The sequence below is a fragment of the Triturus cristatus genome, chromosome 9, assembly GCF_964204655.1.
Source record: "Triturus cristatus chromosome 9, aTriCri1.1, whole genome shotgun sequence".
NCBI lineage: Eukaryota > Metazoa > Chordata > Amphibia > Caudata > Salamandridae > Triturus > Triturus cristatus.
The window spans coordinates 521,611,562-521,634,463 of NC_140592.1; the positions used below are offsets into that span (position 1 = coordinate 521,611,562).

At 45.6% G+C, this 22,902-nt stretch overlaps 1 protein-coding gene across 1 annotated transcript in view; it reads left to right on the plus strand.

The window, feature by feature from the left end:
• TOP6BL (TOP6B like initiator of meiotic double strand breaks) overlaps positions 1-22,902 on the plus strand; it is a 2,412,394-nt gene that overhangs the window by 1,928,992 nt on the left and 460,500 nt on the right. Inside the window, exon 13 of the mRNA XM_085627714.1 lies at positions 8,070-8,168. Within this exon, the coding sequence (XP_085483840.1) occupies positions 8,070-8,168 (99 nt within the window). The remainder of the gene's footprint in view (positions 1-8,069; positions 8,169-22,902) is intronic.

Genomic DNA, 22,902 nt, shown 5'->3' on the forward strand with positions numbered 1-22,902 from the left:
GCGTTGTAGTGTCATGCGATGTAATGGAATGCGTTGTAGTGGATGTTGCGTTGTAAAAATGTCGTTGTAAGTGTAGTGCGTTGTAATAGTTGCGTTGTAAAGGTTGTTCACCATATCAAATATGCCTAGCATTTATGCAACACTCTTCTCCCTGCACTTTAAACCTTGCTGCTATTTATCATTTGAAAGTTGACATATTTACCTGTCAGAGGCCATCCTGGTGATATAACTGAGTCAAATAGAGCTGTTTAAAGCACACTTTTCACATAACTTTGCTCTAATGCCATAGTCTCTGAAAGAGTGCTCATTAAATATTCAAGTCCTTGTATGGTGTGCCATATCAATAAAAACAAATAGCCTCCAGGACGTGACCAAGTTTTAAAAAAATGCGCTATTGATGCCTCCATATGTCAGAAAAGACCTCCATTGTGCAAGGGCAAACATTTTCTTATTGGTGCCTACTATATGCTATAAGTGCCCCATTAAGCCTAAAGTTGCATACAAAATGCCAGTGCTACAATTTTGTCAAAAGTGCTGACCATATACCAATTGGTGGCCCGTATTAAAAAATTACCTCTAGTATATCACGGCCTGTATTTTGACACTGTTGCCCTCTCTTTCATATGCCACAGATTTCCTTTCTTATGCCAAGAATTACCGGCAGTGTGCCAGTGACAGTGTTTTGGGACTGGTGCCCCATGCTAAGAATTTCTCCTGTTTACCAGCATCCACATTTTTCCACAAATGCTTCTCTGCCAAGGATTACCCACGTTGTGCCATTGTCAGCTTTTTGCAATGGGGGCTCCATATGCAAAGCATAATCTCAGTATGCCAGTGCCAATTATTACCTCTTGTATGCCAGTGTCAGCATTTTGTCATTGGTGCCTGTCATGCTAAGTGTATTGTAGCAAAATGGATTCTGAACATTTAATCTGCCCACATTGTTCACTTTTTGATCACCTGGTTTTGAACTTTTTGCAGTGGATGAGTTTTACTACTGGTTTCGCATCCAAGTAAGGTATCAAACAGGGGTGAAATATGTGCACCAATTTTGAATGTGCAACTCCCAAGAGTCTGAATGTATAGTTAAGTTAAGTTAATTACTCTGCTCCCCAGCAGAGGAACTAAAGGCCTTCCCACACAAAAGGAGTACTTCAGAGTGCTTCACTTAGCACCTAAAGAGGGAGGGGTGGGGAAGAAAATCTGCATCGGGTAATTCGCTGTCACCACCCAGGCCCACTGAACAAAGGAGGATGCACAGACCTCTGGAGCCCACAGGAGCGGGCTCCTCTTTGACATTTTGGTGGGAAAATCCCTGGCACTAATGTCAGCTAGGGGCTGTGCAGAGGCACCCAGAGCAGATAAGAGCAGAGACTACTTGACTACGCCATCTTGAATTGTCCCATCATGCTATGCAGGAGGACTGAGACGGGGTAGAGGTTTGATGTGGCACCATAGGTTGGACAATGGTGTCTGGCTTCTAGAAGTTTCCACCCCCACTTTAAAGCTCTTTCATAAGGGAGAAACAGAGAGTTGGACACTAAATTTGGAAGGCAGTAATACCATTGACAACTGGAAGGACAGGCCTCCTGATGCCTTGATGGAACTAAGGACTCTGCCCACAGTTGGCCTCCAGATCAGTGGGTCTCTCCAGGATCAGTGAGGCTGTTCCACTTTCACCCTCTAAGGACCAGTTGTGGCAATATCTGGACTTCTGTGCCCAGCAGAATGGGAGGAGTCTCTGACTAGGAGAAGGAGAAAGGCTGGTGCAGTGAGCCAGTGGAACCAGTTCCCTGCAAAGTAGAGTTTGCTGGAAAGGCTACAGGTAGCTAGGTATTGTCACAAGGAGCAAAATGAACCTAAGATTGTGGAGATTGGCACAATTTGTCCCGAGATATCGAAGGTGAAAGAATTGCCTTTTGACCTGCCAGATTGAGTGACCGAGCGCCTGGGCCTCTTCTGCAATTCTTCTAACTTTCCCTGGGATAGATATGTGCCCAGGGGACGACACAAGCTTCTTTAGTAATTAATGAGCTTGGGAGGATGCGTGCATGGGGTCTCCTCCCCAGAGCTCTGCTAGTCCCTGGGCCGTCTTAGGGATTGCTGGGACCCGGGACCCATCCTGAGGTCCCCAGTGAGGCAAAAGAAGAGGGAGTGCCATCACACTCTCCATAAAAGGAGAAAGCTGCCCAGAATCACATCCTCAGCCCCAATAGAAAACGGGGGGAATGGTGCTATAGCACTCCCCCACAACAGGAGGAAGAGGCCCCCAACTAGGTTGTGCTCCCTACAATGGTGGTGGGCTGGCCCCCACATGTGTGGGATGCAGGGCTACTGACGCCAACACAGCACTCTGCCCCCATGGTGTAGGCAGGGAGAATTTAGCTGCCTGCTCCCATGCCAGCAGTGAAGGAAGCCAGCAAGAGCAGCCCGAGGCTGGGTCCCCATGCTGCACCAAGGAAAAGCACATGGCGGAGTCCCTGGGTGGGACCGGGCGCCCCCAACTAAAAAAGAAAATAAGCATAAACAAGCTGCTGGGACAAAGCCCTGCACACCAAACAGAGGCCGCTGCCAGAACCGCTATTTTAATACGCTCCTAGGATAGAGCGCTCCATAATTGCAGGTCTCCTTTTTGTGATGGCCTCAGGATAGCAGGGGCACTGCATATGTTTCACAGAGGAATTGTGGTGGGGCTGCTGGAGTCATGGTAGTCCCCCTCAAGGAATTTCAAAAGCCACCTTAAGTTTCCTGGGTCAAATAAATTACAACCCCTCAGGCTGTCAGCCTAAAGTTCAGGCTCTCTCAAGGATGAAATGCCCGTTCTACAGCCTTGGACTGCATTGACCTCTTGTGGTTGGTCCCATGGCTGCATGATTTGTAGCCTAAAGTGGTTGAAGAAAGCCACAGGCACATACATGTATTTTGTTTTTTCACAATTCTTATTTGTAAGTGTATTGCTGGCTGTGATTTTCCATTTATGATTTTTCTCAAAAAAGTTTCCAATGCTTTATTAATATTAATGATTGCAGAGGAAATATGGTTACTGATGGTGGTTATAGAGTGGTTCTTGATCTTTAAATGTGGTGACCTTGACAAAGTCAATAGGCCTGCCTTATTCAGAGTGAACCCCACATGTGAACTTTGAGGGTCAAATGGGATGTATGACGTAACAACGCGAGTCATTACAACGCGTGCAGTTACATCGCATTTGTTAGAACGACTGCGATGTTACTACGCTATGCTATTACAACGCAAGTCTTTACATCGACTTGCGCTAGATGGCGTGCTAACATTAGAAAAGCGTAATTTACTATTCCAACTCCAGTCCACTTAACAGTAGGGAAGGTGTTGGGATAGTAAACTACACTATTTGTAATGTTAGCACGCCATCTAGCGCAAGTCGATGTAAAGACTTGCGTTGTAATGACATCGCGTGGTTACATCGCGTTCGTTGTAACGACCGCGATGTAACAGCATCGCAGTGTACTGAATGCGATGTCAACGATGTTTCCCGTCAAATGAGATGTTAGTGTTGTAAGTTATTTCCACCTACCCTATGTATATCTTTGTAAATGACTGCCTAATATTTAATAGTGTGTTTAATAAATTTACTTTTCCTTTCCTAAAGGAAAAGCATAGACTGGATAATTATTTGAGTGTGTCCCAGAGAATAGTGATTACTATCCCACACCACCTTCTTTGAGTAGGACTTGGACTGCTCTGCTTCGCCACCCTTAGAGAGTCAAGTGCTACTGTGGGGTGCTTGGATCCCATTGATGAGGAAATTGTGGATCTATTACTTTTGAAGACCTCGCATCCCGCACAACTATTAGCCGGGTTTCCTTACACTAAGAATTTCCTCCAATATGCCAACACCAGGATTTTGTCATGGGTGACTCTATAGGCCAAGAATTACCATCAGTATGCCAAGATCAACGGTGGACTTGCAAGCATAACACCACATTCTCACTCATGCTCCCTTACATTTACTCACTCATTCTCCCTGCTCACAATCCTTCAGTCTCACTCACTGTTATTCTCACTCATTTGCACTCCCTTTCACTCTGATTCCCTCATAAGTACTCACACCCACTAGTTCTCACTTTTACTCACTCAGTCTCACTCGTTCTCATTCTAAATCACTAATTCACACTCATTCTGACTCACTGATTATTTTTTTTAAAGCGTATTTTTATTTACAGTGATTAGGTAACATGTAAAAATGTTATTACTTGAAAGCGTGGTTTTCAATTTCTGTAGCTTGTTAAAGAGTCTGTCATTAATCTCAACAACCAAGTTCGGAAAACTTAACCTCAAACCTGCTCTTGTACATATTCAATAGCTCCCTACATACATATCTGCTAAATTGTGTTTTAACACTTGAAAACCCCTCAATCAAAACACATAATGAACTCAAAATGACTTGTTAGACTATATGGAGGCCTAAGATTCAAACACAGGTTAACCTGAATTATATATTTTTAAATTAACATCCATCCATTAATAGCATAGTCTTTAAGCGTATTATTGACATTTAGTCAGTGCTGCTCCTGACTAATGATGTGTAGCTCTATTTCTCAGCCAAGCTGCACATTTGCTTCATGTTGGTGCACAGAAGAAATTTCCCTTAGAAGCATTTCAGACGATAGCTTCATTGTCTGAAGCTTGCCTTTCACCAAAACCTCAGCTCAACCTCTTACTTCCATTCTTAGGCCAAACTAGAGACAGTTTAGTTGTTGCCAGAGCACAGGTGATCACCAAAACGTCTAAAAGGCAGTAATGAGAGGGGTTTGGTTCCACCCCTATGTTTATATTCTGTATATGCATTTGATTTGTCAGCAGTTGTGTTATTCCTATGAAGAAGTTCAGGGGATGAAACCTGAGAAAGACACTGTTGACAGTCCCCTTGAAAACAGAACAGCCAGGGGCTTTGCAGGATGAATACTGTGGCAAATACAAAGGAGTGGATTTACATAGTAAGCTCTACATCAAATACAGTATGAATGGGTTTTACATTGTAAAATGACATATGCAAAAGGAAGTTTGTGAACTCCATGATTAAAACTTTGAGAATGGGCATGGAGCAACGCCCATTTTATGCTCCATAACCGGTCCCAGGATGCATGTTTCCGGTCCAGGAAAGACATGGTTTAGCAGTTTGAGCTGAACTGTTCCCATGAGGCACAGGGTCAAGACAGATTTGCACATAGCTGTGTCTGAACAGGGGTGGCTAAGTAAGCTAAAGAACAATGATAGATTCAACCCAGATCTGTGACTGGGGGTGAGTGTCTGAAAAGTTTCAGCGCTTCATCCGTCATCTCCTTGTGTTTGCTTTGGTCACCCTAAGGTGGCAGGGTATGTCCAGTCGTGGGTCCCTTGCTCACTTTGCCACTGGAATCAAGCTAGCCTGGCTGATGAGGGCTGCTAGCCAGAAACCGGTACCAGGATGCCTATTTCTGGTCCAGGAAAGACATGGCTTGGCAGTTCAGGCTGGACTGTTCCCATGAGGCACAGGGTCAAGACTGATTTGTGTATAGCTGTGTCTGAACTGGTGTCGCTCAACCCAGATCTGTGACTGGTTGTAAGTGTCAGAAAAGTTTCAGGGCTCCGTCCATCATCTCCTTGTGTTTGCTTTGTTCGGCCTGAGTTGGCAGGTTATGCCCAGACGTGGGTCCCTTGCTCACTTTGACACTGGATTCAAGCTAGCCTGGCTTATGAGGGCTGTTGCCCTGAAACCGGTCCCAGGATGCTTGTTTCCGGTCCAGAGAAGACATGGCTTGGCAGTTAGGGCTGGACTGTTCCCATGAGGCACAGGGTCAAGACTGATTTGCATATAGCTTTGTCTTAACTGGGGTGGCAAAGTGAGCTAAAGAACGATGATGGATTCAACCCAGATCTGTGACTGGGAGTGAGTGTCTGAAAAGTTTCAGCGCCACGTCCATCATCTTCTTGTGTTTGCTTCATACTCGATATTCATCATATATTTATATGTGTGAAAATGTGTGACCAAATAAGCATTTCGAAGCCACAATTTATAAAACTGAAGTATAACCTTTAGCTTGTTGGATACTCATGCTATCTGAATGATCTTTTTAAATTTGTCCTAATTGCAACTAGGACTCTGAGTCCACCTTCTCGTCTAGTGCATACACTGAAGAGGAATGGATCTTAATATGCTATTTGTTACCATAGTTGAGTGTGGGAAAGGCAGCAATGGTAATAAATAGCATAGTAAACTCTACGCATCTGCATGTATGTTTGTTCATGTGCAGCGATTATTAAAAAGGTGTTGAACAATATCTAAACCACAAAATGTTAAAAGGTTAAACCTATCTATCTGGTGAGATAAAATTACAATAACTGGACCTTGTTAGTCATTTTCTTCTGTAAAATGATGGTAGACTGGAATCCATGAGACATTTAGTAGAAGTTTTTCAAATCAAGTGGTACACTGTATATATTACCACCACAGTAGTCCATGTCGCTAAAGAAACACAGACTCCAGATTCAAAGTTTAGTAGGTTTATTACAAAGCCAAGAAAAGTTGGACATACAAACACCTCAAAATGAGGGTGTGGAAATACATTAGAACTAATACAAGGCCAAACCTACAGGTGAAGTTAAGACAATGTACCATACACAGAATAACCAGTTCCAGAATCAGGATGCAGAAAATAACTGCGCCAACATCAAGAGTCTTCTTCATTGGAGGTTCATAAGTAAAAAGCTTTAATCTGTCCCTACACTACCACTATTGTGACATCCCAACTTAGCATCCCCAGGCAAGTCCCAAAAAAGGTGTCAGCTCGTGAAAGCTTCCTTAAAAATGCACTCACGTTGAATGTGTCAAGTAGCATAAAGCTACAGAGCTCGTTCTAAGATGCTCTCTCCTCTCAAGGCACGGCAGAACTCCCAGACTTTGTCCCTCACCCGAACACAAAAATCTTAGGTCACACCCCTCATCACATCACAAGATCACCACATCCAGCTAGACGCCTCCTTGTAGGTAACTTTCCATGCAGCAATTGTGATCCCAGGCCCTTGCTCAATTACATTGATCCCAGGCCTTCTCCAGTGAGAAAGAACACCATCCCACATTACCAGCATCGCTGTCAAATGTATCTTCTCCTTCCTGAACCTAACTTCTAAAACAAAAGTGTTATTCTAACTAACAAGGATGAATTTCTCCACCTCCAACAGAAAGGTGAGAAAGACAATTCCACATACACATGAATTCTAATAGCAGCCCTGAACATGAGAGCGAACAGGGACAAATACACGTTAAGCCTACTGAATTTTGCCAACATAAGAACAATACACAAGCTTTAGCAAGTATACGCATATATAAATCATTAAATTTAACATGTTACATGAACACATTAATATTGTAAATATTCATTAGTTAGAAATGCTCCTTTACACATTAACATTTCGCCTAAGCACGAACAACTACAGCGTTAATTCTTCGGTTTACATGAAAGAATGCTTAACACTTAACTTTGCACGTTATTACAGTACACGATCTAATAACCGAATGCCTATGACACTTAGAGAACAGAATGTGAGAGATTATGAGCATTATATGAAAGGAGTGATCAGCAATGTGGTATCATGGTAGGAATTACCAAAGTGATAAACAATATCAGATGACTTTGCTGGTATGGGTAGATTCTTAATTTGTTATACCAGTCCACATTCCTCTGTGATTGAAATAATCAGACTCTGGCATCTGCCTCAGTAGAACCAGGAGACAATGAGGACAATTGGTGATCACTATCTGATGTATAGGAAGGCGTTTTGTGCTTTATTGCAAACATTCTTGATTGTTCGCTATTCAAGTTTTTCATAAGAACCATGTGATGTAAGTGGAAGATTCAAGTTGTAAATGTTCACATAGGAAGATGGGTACTTTGGTACAACCTTCCACATGGGTATAAATCTATCCCGAAAGTTCACACTCTTTCTAAAAGTGGATTTGACATGCTTTCCCACAGTTTTCGTTGTATTCCTTTTTGTTGGCGAATTCATACATTGAAACTGATTTCATTAACATGCACCCTGGTTTGAAGGTTTCAGATGCCCGAGAGTTCAGGGTGGCAGTTGAGCAGTCTTTACAGCGGATATCAATTAACAGAGTCTTGCTGGGCCAAACATGCGACATAAAAAACGTAAGTGGTTTTAGTTGTTGCTGGGCATAGGCGGGCCAATGGAATTATGTAATTTTGTGGCAGCAGCGCTGTGTGTGTATATATATATATATTCACTGAAAAAACCATAGGTTTCACACAAGTTATAGTTAGCTGTACATTTCACTCGTAAAAAACCAATGAAATTCCACGTTATAGTTAGTGCAGGCAACTATAACTCACGCGACCGCAATCCTCTGCTGATGACATATGTGTCTTTATGAAAAGAAAATATTTGTAATATATGTATAGCTAAAATTTAATGGAAGAAGACATGGGCAAATAAGTGTCTAAATACAGTATTAGCATCAGCAGAGGATCGTGTGAAACCTATGGTTTTTTCAGTGAATTTGCAAGGTTTTTTAAATGCTAATTCCTAACTATAATGTGTGTGAAACCTATGGTTTTTTCAGTGAATTTGTACGTTTTTTTAAATGCTAAGTTACTTTACGCCGTTCGTGCCGTGTGCGCCCACTTCACGCAGTTCGTTCCGTGCGCGCACGGTGCGCTTCGCGCACCGCGCGCCCACTTTACGCAGTTAGTGCCGTGCACGCACGGTGGACACGCGGTGCGCTACGCGCACCGCGTGCCCACGTTACGCTGGATGGGCCATGTACGCGCGATGCGCTTCGCGCACCGTCCGCACACGGAGGACATATTATGCGCTTCGTTGTGAAAGGTTATCTATTAAATGTTCATCTAGTTTATAAGCCATGCTCGGTGCGCGCTTACAGATATATATATTGATTTAAATGCTATTTTCTTAGGAACTACTGAACAGATTTACACCAAACCTACAAAAGGCACATCCTTGACCTGTAGACTACCTCTCTGCCAAATTTCAAGTAACTCTGTTCAGCCGTTCGGGCTGTAGCTGTGTCTAAAGGTCCTATGGAAAAATGCATGGGGAAAACGCGTTTTGGGGCCCCCACTTTTTTCTCAGCCCCCGCTTGACGAATCACCCCGAGACTTTCAGGGTAGGAGCGGAGCGTAGCGCCCCATTAGTTTTGAAAATCTTGCGAGGATTGGTCAACCGGTGCCAAAGTTATTCAAAATAGAATTTTGAGATTTCCTATGGAAACACGGTCCTAACTATAACTACCTACTGGCGACCGCCAGTAGGTAATATATATATATATATTCACTTAAAAAACCATAGGTTTCACACATGTTATAGTTAGGTGGACATTTCACTCTTAAAAAACCAATGAAATTCCACTGTTATAGTTAGTTCAGATAACTATAACTCACGCGCCCGCAATCCACTGCTCATGACGTCACATATTACATCACTCATGACATGGTCAGTGGTATTACTCATGACATCACTGATGACATCATCCTTGTGATAGAGTGGCGGTAGCGCGAGTTATATTTATCTGAACTAACTATAACGGTGGAATTTCATTGGTTTTTTATGAGTGAAATGTCCACCTAACTATAACATGTGCGAAACCTATGGTTTTTTAAGTGAATTTGCAAGGTTTTTTAAATGCTAATTCCTAACTATAACGTGTGTGAAACCTATGGTTTTTTAAGTGAATTTGTACGGTTTTTTAAATGCTAATTAAAAAAAAAACACATTTAAATGGTTTTTCACCGTGCGCGCACCGTGAGCGCACCCCGCGATTTAAAAAAATTTTTTTTCACCCTTCGGGGTCCGTTAGGGACCCCCTGACAAAGGCTAGGGGGTCAGGAACTCTCTACCCTGCCCTCTTTTCACGTTCGCCACCTCTATTTTTCACTCTCGCACCCACAACAAACAAAATGGCGGCCGACACTTCCTGATTTCGACCGATTCGAACGTTGACTGACATGTAACCACCAATCAGAATTACGCTCGCGCACGTTAGGGTGCGCGCACCGTGCGCGGCTATAGATATTTATGTGCTTTAACTGCAATTTTCTCAGGAACTACTGAACAGATTGACACCATATATCCAAAAGGCACATCCCTGACCTGAGGACTACCTCTCTGCCAAATTTCAAGTAATTCTGTTCAGCCGTTCGGGCTGTACCTTCGACTAAAGGTCCTATGGAAAAATGCATGGGGAAAACGCGTTTTGGGACCCCCCTTTTTTCTCGGCCCCCGCTTGACGAGCTGAGCGGAGCGCCCCATTAGTTTTGAAAATTTCGCGAGGATTCGTCAACCGGCGCCAAAGTTATTCAAAATAGAATTTTCAGATTTCCTATGGAAACACGGTCCTAACTATAACTATCTACTGGCGTCCGCCAGTAGATAATATATATATATATATATATATATATATATATATATATATATACATATATATATATATATATACATACATGTACTAAAAAAGTTTGTGGACAATAAGATTTGTTAATTGTCATGCCAATATCACCAACTACAAAGCCACCATTTCATGGTTTGTTATTCTGTGTCAAATACGCTATTTTTGTAGACCAAAGTAAGCAGACTAGCGCGAAATAAGGATGTTTTCTATGTTTAGTATCACATTACACAAAAGAGAAAAAAACTCACAAAAAAAGTTACACAGGTATAAAAACTGTTGGCGGACTGCACTTCCGTATGTGAACAAGGATACTGTGTTATCCGAAACGCGCCAGAAGAGCTGCAATTTTGAAATAAAGACCTGATTTTGCCACGAAGGAAACTGGTGTCCGTGACTCTCTCTTCTCTCTTTGCCGGATGGGAAGTGGGAAGAGTTGGGAAAGTACTTTGGATATATATATTTATTTATTTATTTATTTATTTATTTATTTAAACGAATGCTGATTCCTTTTCAACAACAGCACACCGAAGTCCAGAATGTTGCAGCAGCGGTATTTTATTTCACGCTTTGTTCAAGACCCAACGCGGGTGGGGGGGAGGGCAAATACTGCTGAGCACAATTGGAGTTGTCCAATATGAATACCGCGCTAGTCGAGAAAGATCAAAATACCGCTCTAATAGGACACATGCTGGGGAGGTCCGAGAGTACTGCTGAGAAAACGCGGCTCCGTGGGGCAGAGGGCGTGTACTGTTACACCTGCTGATCAGGCCTGGGAGTATTGCAGCAGCGGCTATTTATGAAAAGACGATATTACAGCAGGTCTGAACGGGCGGGCACGTAGGAGCAGCCCAGTGAGGCAGGAGTATGCAGTGCAAAGGAGGCAGTGAGCAGTAAATATTCAATAACCTTAGGCCCCTAGACAAGAGGTAGGGAAGCCATCAAATTAAGAGCCGAGCCAAGGGTAAGGGTTGGCTGTAAGAGTCAAAACACGAGCCAAGTCATCAATGTATTTGGCATGTAAATTATGCAACAAACGCCGTATGCAATATGAGAAAGGCACTTAAAATGTGTTTCTTTAAAACATTGGAATTGTTCACTTTAGTGACAATTGGAAGTGATAGCTTCTAAAGATGAACTTAGAGACATTCATGAGATATCCTGGCCCTGATGATGAAGCTATTAGTGACCCTAGAAAGAGGTCAGTTGTCCTGTGGCCCCTGCATGCACCCTATGTTGTTGTTATAGATGGAACAACATTATAATACATTACATGCATGCATCCACCACCACCAATCCACCCATCGACAACTGGGAAATTACTGATTTCTGAGCAATGAATGCATAAAACATTAAGGTATTCCATGTCAGTGATATAGTTTTTGTTTATGTTTCACATGTTTTACTTAATCTTGCATTCCTTAAGAGTGCCCACTATTTCCGGGATGCTGTATTTCTGTTTTTTGTTGTGTAGCATATTTCTTGTACAGTGCATACTTTGAACTGAGTTGCATTCAGGCATTTTTAATGGGCCACCATTGAGAGCTTTAGAGCAAAGGCTGAAGGCATTGTCAATTTCTCACAGTGCCTGTCAGTGGGTCAAAAAGGTGTTCAGAAAACTTAGCCATCCAACCCCTGGCCTCTCTGCTGAACAATCAAAGCAAAGGTCACTTATTTAAGTTGCGATTGTGATTCTGTGCAACTGTGTGTGAAGGACGTACACAGTTGCCAAAATATTGAGAAGGCAATTGTAAAGGGAAATACAGTGCTTATAAGTGAGTCAGTGCGTTGTGTTTTTGGGGGTTGATTAATGTTGGATTTTGAAATTTTGTGCTGTTTTTGGGGGTTGAAAAGTGAAGTTCTCTGATTATACTGAACAAGCGGCTGGCGATCTACATCAAATCTCTACTATTGATTTCATAACACTTTCGCAAGTGCTTTATCAACCTTCCTGCTTTCTCAAATTTGCTTGAAAATGCTCCATTTATCCACTCTTTTTCTTTCTTTAAACCCCGGTAGGTTTTTCGGGCTTGCTCGCTACGCTTGCTCGCCTCAGTGCAATACCACGATAACTTTTCGCCCACCACTTTCAAATGTCACCAGCCGCCACTCAAACCAGTGTTTTCCTAGATATCTTATTCGCCACATAACTCAACATCTAATGCATAATCTGCAGATTTAAAAAAAAATAATTTGGTTCTAGCTCCAACGTATACAAATTTACTAAAAACATGGCGACTCGTGTTTCTGCTCATGTTTCTGCGCGCCAGAAGGCCCTTTGCAAAGATTGACTAGTCATCTAATCAGTTGCTTGTTCTATCTGGTTGTTAAATTGGTAATAGGATGGAATATTTTTCCAAACAGTGTTGCCATGGGTGAAAATGACTAAATAGTAAAGTAATATTATCACAAAATGTGCTAAATTATGCCACATAATTAGCATTTTCTGGCCACATTATTTAGTCAAACCTGACGCATAACTTGGTCCTCGCCAGACGGATAATTCCAGTTGCCCTGGGTGGGGTACAGAAGTGGTAAATTGTAGTACTTCTGATAACGTTGTTTTCTAGATACTTTGCTTGTTGACAAAATGGTTTGCAGAGTATATTTTCCCCGAGGGCCTACATAATTTGATTTATAATAATCTAGGTGATTAAATAAACCATTAACATATAATCCGATTGTCTACCGATTGCAGTTGGTTATTTACGAATTTCAAAGGTAGGAGGTAGGAATCTGTCTATTCTGGAGCTATGTTGGTACATAACCAATTGTTTGCCAAAAATATCCAGATTTGGTACATAAGACACAATACCAAAAGATGAATGGTGTTATACATGCCACCCTAATTCAAAGTGGCATTATACAAACATAATACACACACTGCCCTTTTTTATATTTATGAACTAATGTATGTTTTGTGTTTTATCATGTTTCTAAATGGGATTAAATCCACAATTAAAAGGTAAGAAATCATCTTAACGACAGTAGTTTATGAGAGTACAGTTGAGGTTACAAATCTTGAAACGACCAATTGGGCGTTCCACGCTTATTGTGGACCTGAATAGGCCACTGCCACTTTCATTAGACTGGCAGACTTAGTGTGTTGGACTCCCATGAAAAGTTCTTCAAATACCATCACTGCCAAACTAGGATACTTGTATTCTTTATGACCTTAACCACTCTCTATGTAAGTATGTTTTAACAGTTTGGAGTCTTGTGTAATACCATAGGTGCTGGAAGTAGAAGTAGCTGCAGTACCCCCACAATGCTCTATTACTTACCGGTAATCTTCATTACTCCAGGTCCTGTTGTCCTCGTCCCATTCATTTACATATTGGAGATGACCATCTCCACAACAGAAAAAAGATAGAAGAATGCTGTTACACTAACCCCGCCCCTCCCATAGGGAGTATACATACGGGCCTAACCCAGCATTCTCCCTGAACCACCAAGCCCCCAACAGGAGGGAGGGCGGGGCGCATGAATGGGACGAGGACAACGGGACTTGGAGTAATGAAGATTACCGGTAAGTAATAGAGCATTACCCCCAGGTCCCTTATGTCCTCGTCCCATTCATTTACATATTGGAGAATACCAAAGCAGAAAAGCCAGCCTTCCCAAAAAAAACAGAAGCCAACCCAGGAAACCACACCAAGGCAGCCACCGAAGGAAAGTCAAAAAGGAAGAACTACCGAAAACCCCCAGGCAGAGTACCCAGACAAGAGGGAGCCCCACCAAAGAAGGAGCGCACCCAACAAAACAACTGGAGACCAGCCAGACGAGGAAACTGACAACCATAGAGGCCAATCCAGCCCACAGTAGGCACCACAGCAAACAAGGGAAGCGGAGAGAACGGACACCACAACCCACTGAGGCAGCCAAGAACAAAAACAGCGAGGAGGCCACCCAAAGAAGACCAAAGGGCAACACGCCACCAAGAACCAGACCAAGGCACAGACAACCCATGCCAGCCGAAAACAGGCAGCGGAAAAGGAACCCCAAGAAAAAGGCCACAGAAGCCCACCAAGGGCAGGACCAAACCAGAAGAGGAGGGAAGCATTGGCCAGGCCCAAGCAACACCCCCTCCCCGAAACAGCCATCACGACCCGGCATCAGAGAGCCCAGAGGACATCAGCCCCCGAATCCCCACAGAGGAGCACCAGGCCCCAGGAAAAAAGAGACCAGCACCAACCACGACAGCCGACCAGCACCCAGCCCGGAAGGTGAAAGAGCCCAGCTACACGCCAAGACGGAAAGCCAAGGCACCGGGGAAAGAAAGAAAGAAGAAAGGGGAACTGGAGGGAGAGCCGGAACCAAAGAACACAGCCACAGCAGAACACCCCAACAGCAAAGCCCGGGAGACAGGAGCAGGAAGCCACAGCCCGGACAAGCACATACCGACCACCCGAGAAGAGGCACAACAGGCCCCAAACTGAACAGGAAGCTGACCAAACGATCCAGAGAACCCAAGACCTGAACAAGGGAACCACAATGGAGCCAACAGCAGCAGCAGCAGACAGACCCAACCAAAGACCACCAAAAGAACAAGCCAGGCAGAGAGGAACCCAAACAAACCAGGCAGAAGGCAGGACCAACAACACACAGGCCAGCAAAGACCCGAGCCCAACAACCGGAGCCCCCAGGGGCCCTTAAGGAACCGGAGAGGTCCACACACCACAGCCGGGAAACACCAACCCCCAAGGGGGAAGGACTCCCAAAACCAGCCCGACCAAAGAGGCAACAGAAGCCAGTGCGGAAGAACAGGCAGACCAAACCCCAAGGCCCAGCACACATCAGGGGAAGGCAGAAGCAGGGGAGAAACCCCATGGCAGAAACCGCAACAAAACACAAGCAGGCGAGAAGCCAGAGCCGAAGTCAAGCAAACAGCCCGACCAGAAGGACCCGAAAGTCCAAAACACACCCATGGAAAGGCAAAGAGGGGAGGACCCCAACAGAGTACAGGCAAGCAAAGGCCGGATGGGTGCAGAGAGCCCCTGGAAAGAAAACAGAGGAGCGAGCACGACCACAACCAACAAGACAACCGCACAAAGACCCGGAACAGCAAGGGCCGAGAACACGGAAGAAACCAGGCCCCAGCACCCCACAGGAGAACCGAGACCCGAAGAATCCACAGAAGAGAAGAACCGCTAGCAGCCACAAGGACAAAACCAGAAGGCAGAGAGCAAGCGGCCCCGGGGAGAGCACCACAGGTGAAGCCAGAAAGGACAGCCACCCAAAGGAAGCCCCCAGCACCCACAACACCCGGGCGGACCCCACAACCAGGCACGAACCAGGACCAACCCGGCCGAACCACAGGGAACAGAGGAGAAAAGGCTCAGGCAAGGAAGCAACGCAACAAGCCACCAGACCCCCTCAAAATAAGCTGCAGACCCCCAGAGGACCAGGGGACCGGCAGCCAGGCACGCCACCCGACTAACACAACCAGAGGCAGCCGGCAATCAGGAAAGACAGAAGTGGGAGACAGCCAAAAACAGGGCCAGCTGGAACCAAGAGGCCACAACGGCAGGAACACCCCACACATGCAAGGACCAGAACCCGAATGCAGAGGAACCAGCGCAAGCGAGCAGCCGGGCAACCCCGAGCAGACAGCACCAGCACATTCAGGAGGACACCCCACCAGGACGCAACCAGGCACCCAATTGTCAACAGGTAGGAAAGAGACCGAAGGCAACTGGAGACCACAAGGAGGCACCGCCGGAGACCAAGCAGAGGCAGCCGCAAGCCCACAGACCAGGAGCAACCGGAAAACGGCCCCGGGAACAACAGGACCACGGGGAAAAACAAACTGAGGCCCAACCCCGGCCAAAGAAACTGGACCAGGCAGGGACAAGAACATGCCCCTCCCAGAGAACCAAGGTGGGGAAGAACACCACAGGCCAGCGGAAGCACAGCCGAGGCCAACAGCACCCGTGAAACCAGCTAGGCACCAAGCATGGCCCACCCAGCCCCAAAGACACAACCAATGCAGGAAGCGCACAGAGCGGGAAGGACACCCGAAGGGAGCAGGGGCTGAACACCAGAACCAGCCGTGAAACAGGAGGACACAGGCAATGGACAGAGTATCCAGCAGACAGGGAGCCACAGCAGGAGCTGCCACAGAATGAGCAGCACCACTGACAGAAAAAGGAGCCAGGAAAAGCCAGACCAGAGGCAAGGGCGCGAGCAGGACCCACCGAAGGAAACCAAAGGCAAAAGGCATGCACAGGAGACAGAACCGCAAGGGCAACTCCCGAGAATCCAGCTGAGAGCAGCAGCCGGGGAACACAAGGACCAAGCCAAGGAAACCACAGAAGCCAGGAACAGTGCAAGGAAAGTGCCAGAGCCCAGAGCAACAAAGACAGCCGAACCCAGCACGAAAGTGGCAAGCTGCTGAACACAGCACCACCGAGCCAGGCCACACGAAGCAGCCCAAAGGCAGGGACAAGCCACCCACTCCACACAAAGCCAGAACCAACACAAGGAAGAAAGAGAAAGGCTCCGTGCACCCAGGAGGCCCAATGGACAAACCCAGCCACCCCAGGCTGTACAGGACCCAAACCAGGAGCACACACAGGAGGCAGCAGGGTAAGCACGCAGCAACAGAAGCCGTGGAGTGGAACCGCACAGGACACAGAACCAGGCGCCAGGGCCCAAGCGAAGCACAAGAAAACAGACCATCGCAGGAACAGCGAGGCAGAGAAGGAACAGCCAGGAACCCCAAGAACCAGACCGGCCAAGCCACGCCCAGCGAGCACAGCGAAACACCCCAGCAGGGACCGCTACCCGGCAACAAACCAGCACCAAAACAACAGGGCAGCGGCACCCGAAGACCAGGACAGGTACCAACCCGCGACACCAAAACGCAGCCCAGGACACATACTGGAAAAACGAGACCATAAGGCAGAATGGACACCACCATTCCCAACAGACCCTCACAGAGAGAGTAGCCGCAAAGAGAAGGGGACAAAGGCAGAAAAAACACGCAGCAGCGTACCGGAGCAGAAAGTACGCAACCCAGGGAACACCAGAAGCCCAGGAAGCGGCAGTGACCCGGAGGGGCGAACAACGCCCCTCCCCTGCACCAAGACCATCCAAAGGGCAACAGCAGACCACATGCTGCACAGATGGACACATACACCTAGAAACACATATGCAGCAGCAGTAAGCACGAGGGGAAACGAGGCAATCCGGATCCACACCCCACCCCCGGCAGACAGCCAACACAGGCAGGGAAACACAAGAGAGTGAAACCCAGACCAATGAAAGAAAAAGCATATGACCACAACCACCAGGCCACAGTGACTCCGCAAGGCAGGAAGAGGACACTAAAAGTAGAAGAACCCCTGCAATCTGGAAAAAAACATCAGGCAAGAAATGGCCACGAATCCAAGCATGGCACACACAGCATTGGTAGACCTCCATGTGTAGAATTGGCAAAGCGCAAGCTGGCACTGACAACAGAGGGATTACCGTCACCCAACGGAAGGGCACAAATGTGAACAACCTCAGAAGGACGAAAGGCTGAGAGGACCCACTAGGAGTCGAACCTCCGATCATGAGGAACAAACACAGGCCCATGACACGGAAGCAGCAGTCCACTCAGCCACCAGACCCAGCGACTGAGGGAGAAATGAAAGACAAAATGGGAACATGACCCAGGCTCCCCGTGGGTCGCCGTGAGCAAGTGGAAAAAGAAACCGCTATGCGGTACTCACCACAGGGGTAGTCAACCACCAACACTCAAGACTGATCCCCAACCACCAGCCCAGACGCCATCCAACAGTGAGCGCCGAGGCAACCGAAGAAAAACCAGGAGCAACCGGCACCCCAGGCGTCCATGCAGAGTCCAGGGAGGAAAGCCAAATCCAACAGCAGCAACCGGCACCCAGGAACACCAGGGGCCTCACCAAGACTGGCCCGAGGTGCCCCAAACAGCAACAGCCCAGCCACAGGAAGACGCAGCCTTCAACCCGGAACAGCCCAGGAGCAGCGGCGCCTCAGCCACAAAGAACCGGCCGCCCACAATGCGGCTCCCGGCAAGCCCAGCAGGCCAGGAGTCCGTGGAACAGGAAGTCGAGAAGCCCAGCAGCTCAACGAGACAATGAGAAAGACTTCAGGGACGCAGAGGACAGCCCAGCAGCCCGACGAGACGTCCCAGAAGCCAACAGCAGGTAAGAGCAAACTTCACATCCCTTTCTGTCGGAAGACAGAAAAAAAGAACAGGGAGAATGCTGGGTTAGGCCCGTATATATACTCCCTGTGGGAGGGGCGGGGTTAGTGTAACAACATTCTTCTATCTTTTTTCTGTTGTGGAGATGGTCATCTCCAATATGTAAATGAATGGGACGAGGACATAAGGGACCTGGGGGTAATAACCATGCTGAAGTTCAGAAGGTGCATGAGCTATAAAGATGACTTTTCATTTTGTGTTTATCGTGTCACATTTTTTGTGCTTCAAAAGCAGAGGTCAATGACAGGCCATGTATACAGGAGACTCATCTTTTTGTAAAGGAACTATGTGAAAATCTTGCTGGGGTACAGGGAGTTTTTAAGGAAAGGCTGTAGGATGTTATTCATTTCTGGCACACAACCCAATTTAAATACAAGTAAATAAACTGTACAGATATTTCAGAATATTTTAGCAATTGAGGCACATTTATTTTGTAAATCTGAAGTGTGAAAGAAAAAAACATTTTAATAGGATTAAAACATATCAAGACACTTTACTTTGTGATGCACAAATTATAAATATTTGCTGAAACCTGATTTCCGCATGTTATCATTTATGGGCGATATATGGGATAAAGTACCCCCTGCAGTACATTATAAGGATGTTGCAAGGCACCACACACTTTTCTAGCTATATAGAGGAACAAGGCCAAAGGCCAAGTTCCTTTATAGGATTATGGAACTCTGAGGTGACTTGCAATAGTCTTATATGTACAGCAGGGGGTACTTTATTTCTTATCATACATGGTCACAGCATCACATTTCCCACAATTCACTTAAAGCCTTGGTGCATAGCTCTTTCATATGAAAGAGAGAGCATGCTTGCAAACATGAAGAATACAAATAGACACTCTAGTGCAACATGAAATACAACAAAAAAGCTGTTAGATATTTGTTGCAGAAAGATTTGCAATAGGTTTAATACAAGTCAGTTTAAAAAAAAAAGAATCAGTAGCTCGGAATGTGTAGAAACATAAAGAAAGATTGTAACTATAAATATTTAAAGAGAGCAAAAAATCAACATGTTGCTATGAATATCTCCTTGCTGCTTGTCACTGTACAGCTAGGAAAACAGAGCAGAAGAAAGAAAAGCATTTTTTTGCCTTTTAAGCAGCTGCTTTAAATATGCTGCATGACCTGACCTGTCTTTTCCCTCAGCTCCTGGTTCTGGCAGCAGGCATTGCAATGTCAGAACTCAACTTTAGTAAGTTATTACAGTTGAGAGGTTAATGTTGTGTTTCGATTTAGATACCCGTATATAGGTTTCCCTGAATCATGTTCTTATATAGGCACAGTTCATATTGCCCTTATTTAGGCATAGGAATCCCAGTCCTTATTTAGGCATTAGCCATGCTATCCAAATACAGGCATGGTCACCTACATCTGTCCATCCCACGTCACAACGAGTTCTTAGAAACCAGACCCTTATGCCGACGGGACTTTCCCCAGCTAGGATTATTGATTTCTCCAAGGACTCATCTATTATGCATGAACTACTATTCCTTAGGGGTTCATCCATGACGTCTTCCTCTGCCCGACTTTACGTCAATGCTAATATTCCTAAACACCTTCCAGGTATAAATATACCTTCCCTTACCATGGCAAACCACGGCACGACTCAGCACGACTTGACTGCACAGTTCGCCACGGCAAGTTCAGAAGAGACCATATCCCGGCCTGACGCACTGACCAGACGCTGTCATCTCTGCTCGCAGAGAATCCAGCTTCCAGTGTTCTGACTCCCTTCGCAGGGTATTAGAGTTTGAGACCCGGAAAGAGGGTTGTATGACGATACATCGCAAACTAAAACAACGCGTGCTTTTACAACGCGGTTTTTAGTTCGCATTTACCGTCACAACGCATGTTTTTTCTACGGATGGCATTAGTTTGCATTTCCTTTGAAATGCATACTATATGCCTTTACAACGCATCCAAGTTTCCCGCATGCCTTTAAATCGCAAAATATTAACACTAAAATAAAAATATTACACCACCATAGCGGACCTGCTTACACAACCCTAAAGCCTAAACCAATACCATACACTACAACCCCCTGACACTACCCTAAGCCCTAATGTCAAAAACACTATCATACACTACAACCCCCTGACACTACCCTAAGCCCTAAAGCCTAATACACTACATTAGACTACAACCCCCTGACACTACCCTAAGCCCTAAAGCCTAATACACTAGATTACACTACAACCCCCTGAGACTACCCTAAGCCCTAAATCATAAAACACTAGCATACACTACAACCCCCTGACACTACACTAAGCCCTTAAGCATAAAATACTTACATACACTCCAGTCCCCCTTACACTACCCTAAGCCCTAAATACTAAAACACTAGCATACACTAAAACCCCCTTTTGACTCCCCTAAGCCCTAAAGCCTTCACTACTACCATCTGAGACTAACCTAACCCCCCTTCTCTCCTTCCTCGTGGTCGTCTCTGCTCCGGTTTCCTGTGTTCCGGTCCCATTCCTGGCTCTCGCGTTGCGGTCTGCGCTTCGACGCCATTACAATACATGCGTTTTAAAAGTGCATGCGATGTAATGCCCTGCGTCGTAATGTGTTCGCGTGGTTACGTCGCATGCGTTGTAACGCATGCGACGTAACGGCATGCGTAGTAACAGCCGTGTTGTAATGGCCGTTTCCCCCGGAAAGAGATACCCACCTCGCTCATTCTAAAGGTATGGAGCTTATTAGAACCTAGAGGTACTCTGGGCATACTAAACTTAGTATATACCATACTATTAGAAAGCAGCACCTACTTCTTGCCTCGTACTACACTTAGGTTAGGTACACTGGGGTAGAACTATTAGAAGCATCAGACGAATATTCACTTTTTAGCCTGTGTTATTTATGTATGTATATATGAATATATGTCATAGCTAAAAGACAATGCTATTGCAGTATTATTTTGTCTTACTGCTTACGCTGTGCGTATTATATCTTGCTTACTGTCTAATGATTGTAACAGCTCATATCTCTTACACAAGAAACAAGACTGTTCGATAAATCCTTTTATTGAAACACCCGTCTATCTATTTCTGTGTACCTCTGGAGAAACTAAGCATGCACGATTGACTGAGTGAAACTGTTATCTATTGTTTCCACAATTCCGAGACACGTTCCGATTCTAAGGGAAACAAAGTTGTCATGTTTATGCGGCTGTCAGAAACTAATTCCTTCTTGTTCATTCGAGAAGTTTCTAGTGATCTCTGAGTTAGCTGGCATACACAAGTAATTAAGTTTAATGTACTCAAAAGGAGCATACTGACCTATAGTGTATATTATTCCAATGCGCAGAGCCTATAAGGGAAATAGGAACTACACTACATGGCGCCCAACGTTTGGTAAGGCACTAATTTAACGCTAGATACTGAAGTAACTCAGACATGCTTTTCTCAGAGATCCCTACTAATAATACTCCATAAGACGTCTGGAGTGGGTAGGGAGAAAATCCGCCATAGCTGAGTAGGACGAAAATCCTATGTATTAGCTGCTTGGTTTATTCAACGTTGAAGGATACAGTGTTCCAAAATATTGTGCACCTTATCTTTGTTTCCTTGAAACTTGTTCTACATTTTTCAAAAAACAATGGCCCAAAACGGGGATAATATAGATGCTGCGGCTGACCAAGTCGTAGCAGCCTTTAATGCTACAGGTTTAAATGAAACCGATGAGGGTGTTATAAACATCAATCAATCAATCATAGCATTTGTAAAGCGCACTACATACCCGTGAGGGTCTCAAGGCGTAGAGGGGGTATGCCACTACAGCTCGAAGAGCCAGGTCTTGAGGAGTCTTCTGAAGGTCAGCAGGTCTTGGATCTGCCGAAGGTGGATGGGGAGGGTGTTCCAGGTCTTGGCGGCGAGGTGGGAGAAGGATCTGTCGCCGGAAGTCGCTCTTCGGATGCAGGGTACACTGGCGAGGGTGTCGGAGATGGCGGGTGGCGGTGTAGCTGTTGAGGTATGCTGGTCCGGTGTTGTGGAGTGCTTTGTGTGCATGGGTGAGGAGCTTGAAGGTTATCCTCTTGTTGACGGGGAGCCAGTGCAGGTCTTTCAGGTGGGGTGTGATGTGGCTGCGGCGAGGGATGTCGAGGATCAGGCGTGCGGAGGCATTCTGTATGCATTGGAGCCGTTTCAGGAGTTTGGCCGAGGCTCCTGCGTAGAGGGCGTTTTCATAGTCCAGTCTGCTGCTGACGTGTGCCTCGGTGA